Source organism: Stegostoma tigrinum, chromosome 22 (genome assembly GCF_030684315.1).
Source record: "Stegostoma tigrinum isolate sSteTig4 chromosome 22, sSteTig4.hap1, whole genome shotgun sequence".
Classification (NCBI taxonomy): domain Eukaryota; kingdom Metazoa; phylum Chordata; class Chondrichthyes; order Orectolobiformes; family Stegostomatidae; genus Stegostoma; species Stegostoma tigrinum.
The window spans coordinates 41,510,813-41,524,565 of NC_081375.1; the positions used below are offsets into that span (position 1 = coordinate 41,510,813).

The window sequence follows — 13,753 nt, forward strand, 5'->3', positions numbered from 1 at the left end:
TGAATTTCTGCAGCACACCTTGCAGATGGTACACACTGCTGCTAGTGGCGGACGGAGTGGATGTTTGCGGATGTGATGCCAATCAAGCAGGCTGCTTTGTCCTGGAAAGTGTCAAGCTTCTTGTGTGTTGCTGGAGCTGTACCCATCCAGATAATTGGGGAGTAGTCACCATAGTTTCTCTCACATCAGACCTGCTCTTGTAGCCACTGTGTTTATGTTTGATTCCAGTTGAGTTTCTGATCAATGCTAACCTCGGGGATGTTGGTTGCAGGGGATTCAGTGAATGTCATAAGGTGACTATTACATGTCTCTTACTGGTGATGGCCATAGCCTGGCATTTGTATGACATGACTGTAACTTGCCACTTATCACCCCAAGCCTGGATATTGTCCAGATCTTGTTGAGTTTGAACATGGACTGCTTCAGTATCTGGGAAGATACAAATGGTGCTCAACACTGTGCAATCATCTGCAAACATCCCCACTTCTGACCTAATGATGGAGGGAAGATCATTGATGAAGTAGCTGAAGATGTTTGGACCTGGGACACTACCTTGAAGAACTTCTGCAAAGATGCCCTGGACCTGAGATGACTGACCTCCAGCAATCACAATCATCTTCCGATGTGCCAGGTATGGCTCCAACCAGCAGAATTTGCCTACTGATACACATCAATTCCAGTTTTGCTCGGGGTCCTTGGTGCCACACTCGGTCGAATGCAGCCTTAACGAGTGGAACTATCACTCTCAATTCATGTCTGGAATTCAACTCTTTTATCCATGTTTGAACCAAGTTTGTAATGAAGTCAGGAGCTGAGTGACAGAACCAAAATTGGTGTCACTGAAAAAGTTACTGCTGAGCAGGGTCATCTTCATAGCTCTATTGATAACACCTTCCATCACTTTATTAATTGATGGTAGACTGATGGTGCAGTGTTTGGCTGGGTCGGATTTGTCCTGCTTTTATGTACAGGACATAGTTGGGAAATTTTCGACATTGTCAGGTAAGTGCCAGTATTGTATTGGAATGGCTTGATGAGGGGAGAGACGCAAGTTCTAGAGCGGCAAATTCTGGAGCTCAATATTCAATACTATTACCAGAATATTGCCAGGGCTTGTAGTCTTTGCAGTATCTGGTGTCTCTAACCATTTCTTGATATCATGTGCGTCGAATTGACCGTAGACTGATGTCTGTAATGCTACTGGAGGAGTCCAAGATGGATTCCTTTATTCTTTTATTTGTTCACAGATGTGGCATCGCTGGTCAGGCAGCATTTATTGCTCATCCTTAATTGCCCAGAGGTCAAGTAACAGTCAACCACATTGCTGTGGGCCTGGAGTCACATGTAGGCCAGACTAGGTAAGGACATTAATGAACCAGATAGGCTTTTCCCAACAGTCAGCAATGGATGCATGATCATCATTAGACACTTAATTCCAGATATTTACTGAATTCAAATTCCACCATCTGCCACTATATTTCAATTCGATTCGAACCCAGGTCCCCAGAATATTATCTGGGTCTCTGGATTAACAGTCCAGTGATAATACCACTATGCCGTCATCTCCACTTGGTACTTCTGGCTGAAGACTGCTGCAAAAGCTTCAGCCTTAATTTTTGCACTAATGTGCTGGGCGCTTTCATCATTGAAGATGGGGATATTTGTGGAGGCTCCTCCTACAGTGAGTTGTTTAATTGTCCACCACAATCCACGACTGCAGAGCTTAGATCTTATCTATTGATGGTAGAAATCTGGTATTTTAGCATTATACACAAATTCATTCGCTTACATAAATTAAATTGACATCCTATTTTTTTCTAAACTGTAGACTTCCATTTTCAATTAATTGTCTCAGCTGAAAACTATTGAGAATGCTCAGGTCAGGACTGCAAGATCTAACATATGGAACGTCAAACAACTAGTGGTCAAGTTGGGCTCAGTAAGACAATAAATCTGACCTGGGATTTTGAGCTTGAGTAAGTCTCCTCTGTGCAAAGCCCTGTTTGGAGGGATGTTTACAAATTGCTGTTCTGTTTAGATGTGAGTTGCCCTTACTGCATTCAGCCTGCTTGTAACTGGGGAAGTGGTGGTGTGCTGAAAATGTCACTGGAAAGTAATCCAAAGTCCAGACTAAAATTCTGAGAACATAGGTTCCAATTCCACCTTGGCAGATAGTGATATCTGAAATCAGTAAAAAAGAAATCTGGGCTAATGGTGACCATGTATACATTACTGATTGTTGTAAACACCCATCTGGTTCACTAACATCATTGCGAGAAGGAAACTTGCTGACTGGCCTATGTGTGACTCCAGGGTCACAGCAATGTTTTGACTCTCAACTGCTTTCTGTAGTGGCCTCACAAGCCACGCAGTTGAAGGATAATTAGGAATGCGCAATAAATGTTAGTCCAACCAGTGATGTCTACATCCCTCAGACAAGTCAAAAGCCATATTCACAATCCCCACACATACACTGAAATCATTAGATAACATGACGTCAATTGATATGGAGATGGTGTGGCAAAATAGAGTTGAAATAGATAATCGTGAATGGTAAGGCATGCTCAAGGGACTGAATTGTGTACACCTGCTCCTAATCCTAGTCTCTCTCCCTCAATAACACATACACCCCTCTTCCCAAACCCCTCCCCCAACCTCACACACTCAGTATTCTGGCCTTTTCAACAGCCATATAGCAACATTAAGCCACCCTGGAACTCACTAGGCCCCTGCTCAAGTCACCTTGACAGAAACACAGCAGAGATTCACTACCCAACGCAGACTCCGGCTTTGGTGATTCCCACTCCCCCCAAAAGCCTCTCCTTGGAATCTGCTGATCACTGCGGCCAGCAGTGGAACATACTTTCCCAATAGGATGAGTGATGGCAGCCATGTCCTACTGAGTCTGAGTGGTATCTGCCCTGGGCTTATGCCCTTCCTCTGTGGAGATTTTATGGGCTTTCACAGAAGGTCATGTTGGAGACTCAGTAACCAATGGGAGGGGGAGATCAGAAGAAAAGGTACAGGGAATGAATTCCACAATCTAAAAAAGAAAATCATTTCATCAAATTACCATAGATATGAAATTCAAAATTTTCAGGTGATACAAAAGGTCACCAACCTGAAATATTAATTCTATTTCTCTCTGTGCAAAGGTTTCCAGACCAACTGAGTATTCCAGTACCCACTAGTGCTTTGGTTTTGCCTAAAGTCTTCAGTTGCCTTAACCACAAGTTGATTTTAAAGTGATATTTGTTAATCGAAAAATTTCTTCCAGCAAAGATTTACCAATTTTAAGCTTCTCATTTTAAAGTAAACACAACTTGCTTAAAATGCTGAAAGTGACTCCACATTTATGTGCTCCTTCTATTTTATTAACTTCTGACCTTCATACACAACAAAATTATCAATTTAAGAACCCACATGCTATGACAAATACAGATACACAAATTCAACAAACAAAATCTTTTCGAAACAGTTTTTTCCCCCCTTTTGCACAGTTATTTCAGAGCAAATTTTAACAAATACTTTCTGGAATTCCACTGATTCACCAAGGATGTTTAATGAAAGCATTAATTAGCAGTTTTGGCTATTTATATAGTTATTTCCCTCCTTCGCTCTGTATATCTTTTGTCTTGGTTGCTCTATAGATGATTTGTAAATTGTTGCATATAATCAATGAAAACTTCAAATGCCGATGACGCCATCACAAGTATTTACGTACCGTGGATTCAGTAAGTCCTCCTACTGAAACAGTGAGACCCAGCAGAACACGGTACTGGTAAGTTGGAAGTCCCAGAAGCTTTGTGATAGGAGGGAAAGCTTGAGAGGGCGCACTCCAATTCAGTGTTTCAAATTCTGACCTGGAATTAGAGATTAAAAGTATGAATTAAGGGGAAGGTGCTAGAAGGAGGAGGAATCCCCAGAGCCTGAGCCGATTACAGTGAATCAGTGCCATTGTTCCAATATGGTGATCTGGCCGTGGGGGCTCCTGTAGCTAAAGTTAATGTCATGGCAGTGTTTCAATCCAAGAAATTCCAGGTGCTGGAAGAACTTGGTTTTAAAATCAGACTTGACAAAAAGGAAATGACTCAACTGCGGTATTAAGAAGCTGAAAATACCACCATTTACCCCAAAGTCAAATCTTTCCGTCAGATAGTAGGTGGGTGTAAAAGATGCTGCATCAACTTCTCTTTCAACATGTTCCCTATGAATCTGTCATATTTTCAGTGGATCAGTAAACAACCTCATGCGAGGTATCTTCAAAGGTTTAAATTTGAAGAGTTAGAAATTACATTCTTGGCAAAGCTAAACTTAATTCATTATTTTCTGTAATAACTGCTGAACATTCATGTTGTTTTATTATTGTAGAAAATATTTTCAAAAAAACATTTGCAATAACTTTATAACGTCGTTTTTCTAAAGAACAGCAAGAGATTAATTAATTAAATGTAAATGATTTAGGAACAAAACTATTGGAAATTTCGTTTTAGCTTCACCTTCAAAAATTCTATATTATTCTAGTGTTCTCTTGTCACCCTTGTTTGTTCATTTTTCTGTCATGGCCGCCTTTGGATTTCTGCCCAATATTCAAGATGGAACCAGAGCTTGATGACACTTTGTGAGCTGTCCACAGCAGATCTTATTCTTAGATATCTTATGATCATTCTGTTCATCCAAAACTCGATTTTAAGCCTGTCAGAATCACTAAGAATATTGCCTTCAAACTACTTTCAAGTTTAAAGATTCCACAAGTGACGAGGCTCAACTACTGACACTGGTAGAACCGCAAGACCAGGGGAACTAATAGCTTCCTGCAAGCCCGATTTCCTCATTGAAATCGGGAACCTAAGCATGATGAGCACGGGAACAAGACCTGACCACACAGTGAAGCAACTTCAAGGCGACCCAACAGAACCAGCCACCACAAGTCCCGGAACGCTCATGGCCACAATTGGTATCCAGGGCCCTCTTCAGGAGCGCGCACACATCTCTCGGAGAAGCAGACTTCTCTCATCAACGCCCAGGGTTGACTAGCAGCAGCTACCTGCCCAGGAAATGTGGGAGACACACTGGACTTCAGATGAGACTGAAACCTCAGGGTTTCAAGATCCCCCGTCCCAGCAAACACCTGGCAAACATCCAAGCTATCGAGAACAAAATGGATGACCTTAAAACTAAACTCACCTTCCAAAGGGAATTGACAGACTGCTGTGTGTTCGGCTTTACAGAGACATGACTCTCTCCTGCTACACTTGACTGTGCCTTACAACCCAAGGGTTTTTTAGTGCACTGAACAGACTGCTTGGCATCCTCAGGCAAGGCAAAGGGCAGTGAGGTCTGCCTCCTAATCAACACCTCTTGGTGCTCAAACATTACAACGCTTCGTCGGAGGCTCACTGATGATGTTACCTAGAATGGTGACGAAACATCTGAAAAAGAACCTTCCAGCGCAGCGAGCAAACTCACATCCATTACAACGCTAGCAAGTTACTGCTCCCCAGACCGAGAATATCTCGTAGTGAAGTGCTGTCGCTACTACCTGCTGGGTGGGTTCACCTCCTCTAACCTGACAGCCGTTTATATCCCACCTCATGTGGAAGTGATGAGTGCACTTGATGAAGCATACAACACGACAGTCTTAAGGCGGAATACCCCGATGCCTTGTTCGTTGTGGCCGGTGTCTTCAACCAGGCCAACCTTAAGAATGTGCTACCAAAATACCATCCACATATCTCCTGCCCCACCAGAGGGCCAAACAACCATCAAAGATGCCTACCGCTCCAATCCCCAAACGTATTTTGGAAAATCAGATCACAACGTTGTCCTCCTCCTCCCAGCTTACAAGTAGAAATTGAAGTGTGAGGACCCAGTAGAAAAAGTAGTGCAGTGTTGGTCTGAAGCAACAGTAGGGCTTCTACGGAACTGCTTAGAGTCCGTGGGCTGGTTCATATTCAAGAACTCAGTGGCCAACCTAATGAGAAACTACTACAATTATAAACTTCATTAGTAAGTGTCTAGAAGACTGCTGCTGGTATTGTTAATCAGAATATATCCCTATTGGAAACCATGGACAAACCAGAAGATCCATCCATACTCAAGTTCAGGTCTAAGGCATAAAGTCAGCAGGCAACACTGGCCTGTACAGAAAATCCAGGTATGATCTTCTTCAGGCCAGAGACATCAAGGGGAAACTAAGTTTGAGATCCAGACCAACCACATGGACACTCATCATTTGTGACAGGGCTTCCATGACATAACAGGCTACAAAATGAGGTCAAACAGAATCATGGGAAATATTACATCCCTACCTGATGAGCTCAATGGGTCTAGGCCTGAAACGTCAGCTTTTCTGCTCCTCTGATGCTGCTTGGCCAACTGTGTTCATCCAGCTCTACACCCTGTTATCTCAATGCATTCTACGCTCGCTTTGAACAGAAGATCAGTAAAACAATGTCACCTATCCAACAGCCTCGGATGCAAATGCAGCCACAATCACTGCTGCAGATGTTAGATCGGCCTTCTTGACAGTGAACCCATGGAATGGGACTGGCTTGGTTGGAGTCTCCAGCCATGTAACCAAATCCTGTGCAGACCAGCTGGCAGGAGCACTCAAGACATCTTTAACCTTTCTTAACTACAATCTAAATGGCCACCTGTTTCTCAAAGATCACCTTCATCCCAGTGCCAATGAAAAATCATGCAGCTTGCCTCAATGACTACTACCCAGTGGCTCTGACCTCCTTAATTATGAAGTGCTTCAATAGGTTAATCATGGCTCACAACAGCTCCAGCCTACCAAATTGCCTCAATCCTTTGCAATTTGCCTACCGGTGCACATAGGTCCACAGAGAACGCCATCTTCCTGGCCCTATACGCATCCCTGGTACATCTGGGTAAAAAGGATACCTATGTCAGCTCCTACTTACTGACTACAGTTCTACCTTCAATATAATTCCAAACAAACTCACCTTTAAACTCCAAGACCTTGGTCACAAGTTCCTGCTCTGTAACTGGATCTTCGACTTTCTGACCCATAGATTGCAATCATTAAGAACGGGTGACAACACCTCTACCACCATAACCCTCAACACTGGTGCCTCACAAGGCTAAGAACTCAGCTTATACACTCACGACTGCGTGGCCAAATTCCTCACCAATTCCATTTACAACATTGCGACAATATCACCATTGTCAGTTGGATCTCAAACAACGATGAGACAGAGTACCGGAAATAGAGTAGGTAGCATGGTGTAAAGACAATAATCTCTCCATCAAGGTCAGCATAATGTAGGAGCTAGTCACTGACTTCAGGAAGCAGAGTGGAGAGCACAGCTGTCTTCATCACTGGCGCTGAGGTGGAGATGGGTGACAGCGTCAAGTTCCAGGGAGTGGTGATCACCAACAACCAATCCTTGTTCACCCATGTCAACGTGACAGTCCAGAAAGCACAACAACATCTCTACTCCCTCAGGAGGCTAAGGACATTCAGCATGTCCACAAAGACTCTTACCAATTGTCATAGATGCACCATAGAAAGCATCCCATCTGGATGCATCACAGCATGGTATGGCAACTACTCTTCCAAAGACCACAAGAAACGAGAGGGTCATGAACACAGCCCAGTTCATGATGCAAATCAGCCTTCTATCCATTGACTCCATCTGTACTTTCTGCTACTTCAGGAAAGCAATCAACATAATAAAAGACCCCTGCCAACCCGGTTATACTTCCTTCCAAACTCTTCTGTCAGGCAGAAGATATAAAAATTTGTATACACATATGAACAGATTCAAGAACAACTGGTTCCCCACTGTTATCAGACTTTTGAATAGACGTCTCAAATGTTAATTCTAATTTCTCTCTCTGCACCTTCTCAGCAGCTGTAACGCTGTATGCTGCACTTTAGTCTGCTACCCTGATGCACTCTGTATGGTACATGTCTGCACAGCATGCAAAACACACTCTTCACTGTAGCTCAGTGCATGTGAGAACAGAAAACTAAAATCCTCTGGTGTATCTTCTCCATTTATTACATCTGTGCTAACAACATTTTGTTAGGAACATTATGTAAACATTCAAGTTCGATTTATATTTTATGTTCTTTTGTGTTAAAAGGTTGCAATGTTTTGTAGACTTGGTATCAGGAGATCTGAAGATCATTTGGTATAGATGCATTTTCAATGAAGTTATCCACCTTCTGAAGTGAAGAGAATGAGATGGCAGTTTAGTCCATTAAAAGATGGTAGAGAAAAAACAGTGCAGTTGTCTTGTGGCAGAACTCCAAAGGGGCCAGAAAAATCCAGATGCAGAAAGTATATGGGTGTTCCAGAGAGTGGTAGCAGCACAATTAAACTCTTTCATGAGAAATCCTATAATATCGCTGAAAACCGAGTTTATTGAATGCATGTGCTTGCTCTGAAGTTAAAGTAACATTGAGTTTAATCTGCAATTTTAAGTTTCTCAGCATGAGATACCATTTGAAGAAAAGCACCAATGATCTACTATAAGAAAACTGGTTGTAGCTGTGTCAGCTAGCTAAAAGCCTTAGTGCAAAGACAGTGGTGAATCTTTGCTGGCATTTGGTATTTGCAAGGATATGACTGGTATAAAAGAAGTTGTGAGAGTTTCAATCCTTTCTGATATTTATAGCAAAACCTTTCCAATCTATTTGTCCAGTGCAATATAATGCAAGTTTTCTCTTGTCTAATAATGTTTTATTCTGTGTGTTAAAAATATACTTGCAAACATTTGTGAATTGGCTCAGTAACTGACTTCCACAGTTTAAAAAACAAGTAAAGATCTACCAAGCATATCAACCAAGATCTGATTTGTCTTGAACTATCATCAGCTAGGAAAGTTTGGTTTCCACAAACGTGTTTAACTTGAAAATTTGTCAGAATATTTAACCACATCTTATTTTGTTTATCCTTCAAAACCTTTTTGTTGAATCCAGTCTGCCATTTGTTAATTCACAATCTGGATACATTTCAAATACATATAAAGACCAATATTACATTAAACTCTACAACACGATATACATTCAAAAGAAATGATGAGAGCAGATATGTGGGTCTTTAAATAACTCACCGTGGAAAAATATTCTCTAGCTCCTCCCGGTGTGGAATGTGTGGAACTACAGGGTTGTCAAAGTGCAGAATTCGAAGAAAAACTGAGCCAGCATGTGCTCGAAATCGATCAATCTTCTCAGCTGACAGTTGAGCCAAGTAGCACATCATTTGTCTACAACTGCACAGAAGCGAGAGAAAGCATCAATGCCACAGAATTCTATAGTATTAATTCTTAAATGATGAACTACCAGCACAAAAACAGATTATCTGGTCAGTATCAAATCGCTTTGCGCAAACTGTTACAATTCTTAAATTACAACAGTGATAACTCATCAAAAGTACACCACTGACTGCAATGCACTTACCTTGAAGTCATGAACAGCACTAGGTCAATGTAAGACATGAAAGGCTGGGCAGAATGACATTCTTGAAAAGTGAGGGATAAAAGGTTATTGTGGGTAGGTGGGATAAAGAACTGATTTGATCAGTCATGATCTTGTCAAATGACAGTACAGGATCAATAAGCTGAGTGGCTTACTACTGCTCCTAATTTGTATGTTTTATATACTTGCAATAATAGGGAGCCTTTCACTATCTTGGGCCATCCCAAAGTTCTTCACAACCAATAATACTTGTGAAGTGTAGTCAATTTTATAATGTGGAAATGCAACAGAGAAAATACACTGAACAAAAGTTTCAACATCAATCTTCCATGTAGTCAGAATCTATGAAACTGATGAAATTTAAAATGAATGCAGAATTATGAATCACAACAGCAGCATCCAACACAATTAGTTTGATACCTGGTCTCAAGGCTTGCGGACTTGTCAATACTGAAGTGCACCTCTCACTTGGACATTTAAAGGAATTGACTCACCTTGTACTCGCTAACAGCATTTGTAAAGAACATGGTGATCTAGCTATGAATAAATTGCATATCCTTTCCACAGCACAGGTGTCAAGAGTTGAAGGTTGATAGATAGGGAGAATTTACATTTAAGTAATCACATGAAAATAAAGTATCCAATGGACCAAACCTTTCACACTCCAAATCATTAGAGACTCAGCATAAACAAGAAATAAGAATTGGACCCATGGGACTCCTGACACTTTGACCTCTGAGAACTGCCCAGGAAGTTTGAACTTCTGATGGGCAATTAAAAAGCTATCTGGGACCCTCTGCAAACAAATTTTGGACAGGTCGTCTTACTTGCCTAAAAGATTATGCAGGAAATGTTAAAGAGAAAAACCTCGTGTAACTCATGATAATAATGCAAATTATCTCAGTCAGGCACAAACAACAGCCAACTGCCCTGGCTCCCTAAACGACCATCAAGGCCCTCAACTATGCTCCATGTCTCTCATTACACCACCCAACCTCCTGTCTCCAGAGCACTGAACTACCCCCCAAAAAAATAGTCCCAAATTTATTCATTCCTACAGGCCACCCAACTACCCTCCCAACATGTCACCTCATTATTAACCATATTCACACTCTCTAATTCACAGGAGACTTTAAAACCATACGGCAGCTAATGCTGTAAAAAGGGAGCACTTCCTGCCTTCAGCCAAATCTACGCTGCTAGAGCTCTTGAGGGATTCTGAGATTCAGGTTTATGGGAAAGCCAGGAAAGAAATACAGGACAGCATTTGATTAGAGCTGCAGTCTGGCTATGATTGCCATTTCTTGCTGGATACAATCTATTATAAGCCTTTGGCGTATTTTCAATGACAAAAGACATTCCGTCTCACTGGCGCACAACACCATTACTATGCAGTTTACACTAACAGCCAAACACTGGATAGTTGATTAAAGTAATATGTAAATCACAATTAAAATTACACCTGGAACAAGTGGAGAATTTTAAACTCACTTATCAGGAGAGATGAGCTGAGGTTGAGTTTGTACAAGGAGTATTGTTACTTCCATCAAACTTGTCATGGCAGCTTCTCGTACCCTGTTGATAATGCAAAACGGTAAGTGACACTGGCCTCTGAGTTATGTTTGCTTATTTTAGGCCAAATAGAAAAGTAATGGCAAATTCTGTCGAATAAATAAAATGTTTAAGTTCATAAATGCCAATTTTGAAATACCTAGTGAGTTGGACCACCAAAAAAGCTGGCACAATCCCAAAAAGGTTAACTAGAACAGACCCACGAGTATAATGACAGGTATTACACTGAAACTGCAGTGGAATAAGCATTTTTATCCAAATAATCTTTCACATATTAGACACAGTAAAAGCAAGCACCAAAGGCTATAGAAATATTGAAGGTATCAGAATTATTTCCCACTAAACTTAATGAAGTGCTGCCCCGGAAGATATTTATCAAAACTATCTTTGAAGCATTCATCTTGAGAATGTACTTCTACTTTATCCTTATCAAATTAATTTTGACACTGGATTATCACCTACTTCATCTCACCAAAGACAAGTCAAAAAGCACAATTACCCATGTTATTAGTGATTGAAAATTGTTTGATCAAGTTTTTTTTTACATTTAATTTCAGTTACCTATTTTCTACTCCCATAGAATTACATGGAAACAAAGACACAACTCAGAGAATAACAAGTGCAGATAACTCTACGTAAACAGGTTAAACAGAAGAGCGCTATTTGCTGTTGAATGCTGAAAGACTGCTTGATATTTTCTTCTCTGTAGCATTTTAAAAACGATGAGGTAGCAGAGTGGATGGCAACACTGCTGTTGGTGTTTATATGGTCCTGCGAGCAAAACTGAAACCTACAGAATAATGGGGATAGTAACAGCATGGGTACACAACTAGTTAATGGATAGAAAATGAGTGCTGTGGTGAAAAGCTATTTTGCAGATAGGAGGGAGGGATTCTGTGGCATTCCCCTGGAATTTAATAGCAAGCTTGATGAGGAAGCATTGAATGAAGCACAGATCACAAAAACAGAGCAACCAGCACTGCAGAATGAAAGAAAAACAGCAAGTAGCCCGAACAGTCATTTAGATGGCATTGGCTAAGCCAAATAAATTCCAAATTCTGATCCTGTTTGTCAGATACATAACCGAAATTTGCAGATGATATAAAACTTGTAACACGAGTAGTAATAAACACTAATGATTTTACAGCAAAACAAAAAGTACATTTAGCTAATGACTAGACTATTGTTTATCTCTCAAATGGGTTTGCTTACTTCATCCCATTATGTCAATATATCCTTCTATTCCCAACTTCTTCTTGTACTTACTTCACTTCTCCTTGAGCACATTCATGATCTTCATTGTAGCCATTTCAAGTGGTAGCAAGTTTCTCATTTCCAACACTCCTCACTCAAAACTGAGTTTATCAGCAAGTGATTTTGGGCTCCTCACGAGTGGAAACATTTTCTCTGTATCTACCTTACCGTACCCATCTTAATTTGAAGTACTGCTATCACGTCAATTGAAACCTAAGCCCAGATATTTGGAAATATCAAGCAATTCTCTAAATTTTTGTTTTATACATTGATCAATTGGGCAGAAAAGATAGCTTAAAATCTATGATTCTCTGTCCACTTCCACCCTCACCCTTCTGTTAGGCATAGAGTCAATGAGTTGTAAAGCATGGAAACAGATTGCTCAGTCCAATTTATCCATGCCAACCAGATATCCTAAATTAATCTAGACCCATTTGCCACCATTTGGCCCATATTGCTTGAACCCACCCTATTCATGTACCCATTCAGGTACATGTTAAAAGCTGTAAGTGTACAAGCCTCCACCACTTCCTCTGGCAGTTCATTCCATACCTACACCATCATCTGCATGAAAAAGTTGCCCGTCAGGTCCCTTTTAAATCGATCTACTCTCTCCTTAAATCTATACCCTCCAGTTTGGGACTCCGCTACCCTGAGGAAAAGGCCTTGGCTATTCACGCTATCTATGCCCTTCATTATTTTATAAGGTCACCCCTCAGCCTTCGATGCTCTAGGAAGAATAGCCCCAGTCTATTCTGCTGTGATGACTCACACCAAATCACAGTTTATTTAATTGTCTACCTCTTCTAAGCCTGCAATTTATTAATCTATGGTGACCACAACTCAGCCTGAGCTTGTCCTAATTCAGCATTCACATGCTTATTTGAACAAGAACTGCCTACAGCAACTTTATAAAGAGAAGAAACAATGGCAACATCTTTTCATCTTGTCCATCGAAAATAACTTAATTGTTGATCTAGAGATGATCAAATTGCAGATCAAAATGTCTCTCTGCATTAAGGGATTGGGGATTATATGTTTATTGTCACGATCAGAATTGTATTAATGCATGCCAGTAAAGCACTCGAGACTAGTAATTTTCTATAGCCACTATAACAAGAAACCCTGATAGAATTTCTTTATCTTATTTTTTCCCTCATTGCTTAATGGGATGTAGGTATTGCTGGCAACCCCTGCATTTGTTTCCCATCCCTAACTGGCAAGGCATTAAATAATGAGCTTGGCATGAAAGCTTTGAATGAAGCACCGATCACAAAAATAGAGTAAACAATACTGTAGAATGATAGAAAAACTGCAAGTAACTCCAACAGCTATTTAGGTGCCATGAATTGAGCCAAATTGATTTCAAAATATGACCAAGTGAAATTCTATGGCCTTTCCAACTATTTTGTCTACTCAAAAGGAAAAACAACTGATGCAGAGTGGAAGCAAATGAATGAGGGAAATAGAGAG

At 40.8% G+C, this 13,753-nt stretch overlaps 1 protein-coding gene across 1 annotated transcript in view; it reads right to left on the minus strand.

Moving 5' to 3' along the window:
- tbcd (tubulin folding cofactor D) overlaps positions 1-13,753 on the minus strand; it is a 125,040-nt gene that overhangs the window by 39,130 nt on the left and 72,157 nt on the right. The window contains exons 18-20 of the mRNA XM_059653557.1: positions 10,946-11,029; positions 9,091-9,249; positions 3,725-3,863 (exon numbers count right to left, since the gene is read on the minus strand). Coding sequence (XP_059509540.1) covers positions 3,725-3,863; positions 9,091-9,249; positions 10,946-11,029 — 382 coding nt within the window. The remainder of the gene's footprint in view (positions 1-3,724; positions 3,864-9,090; positions 9,250-10,945; positions 11,030-13,753) is intronic.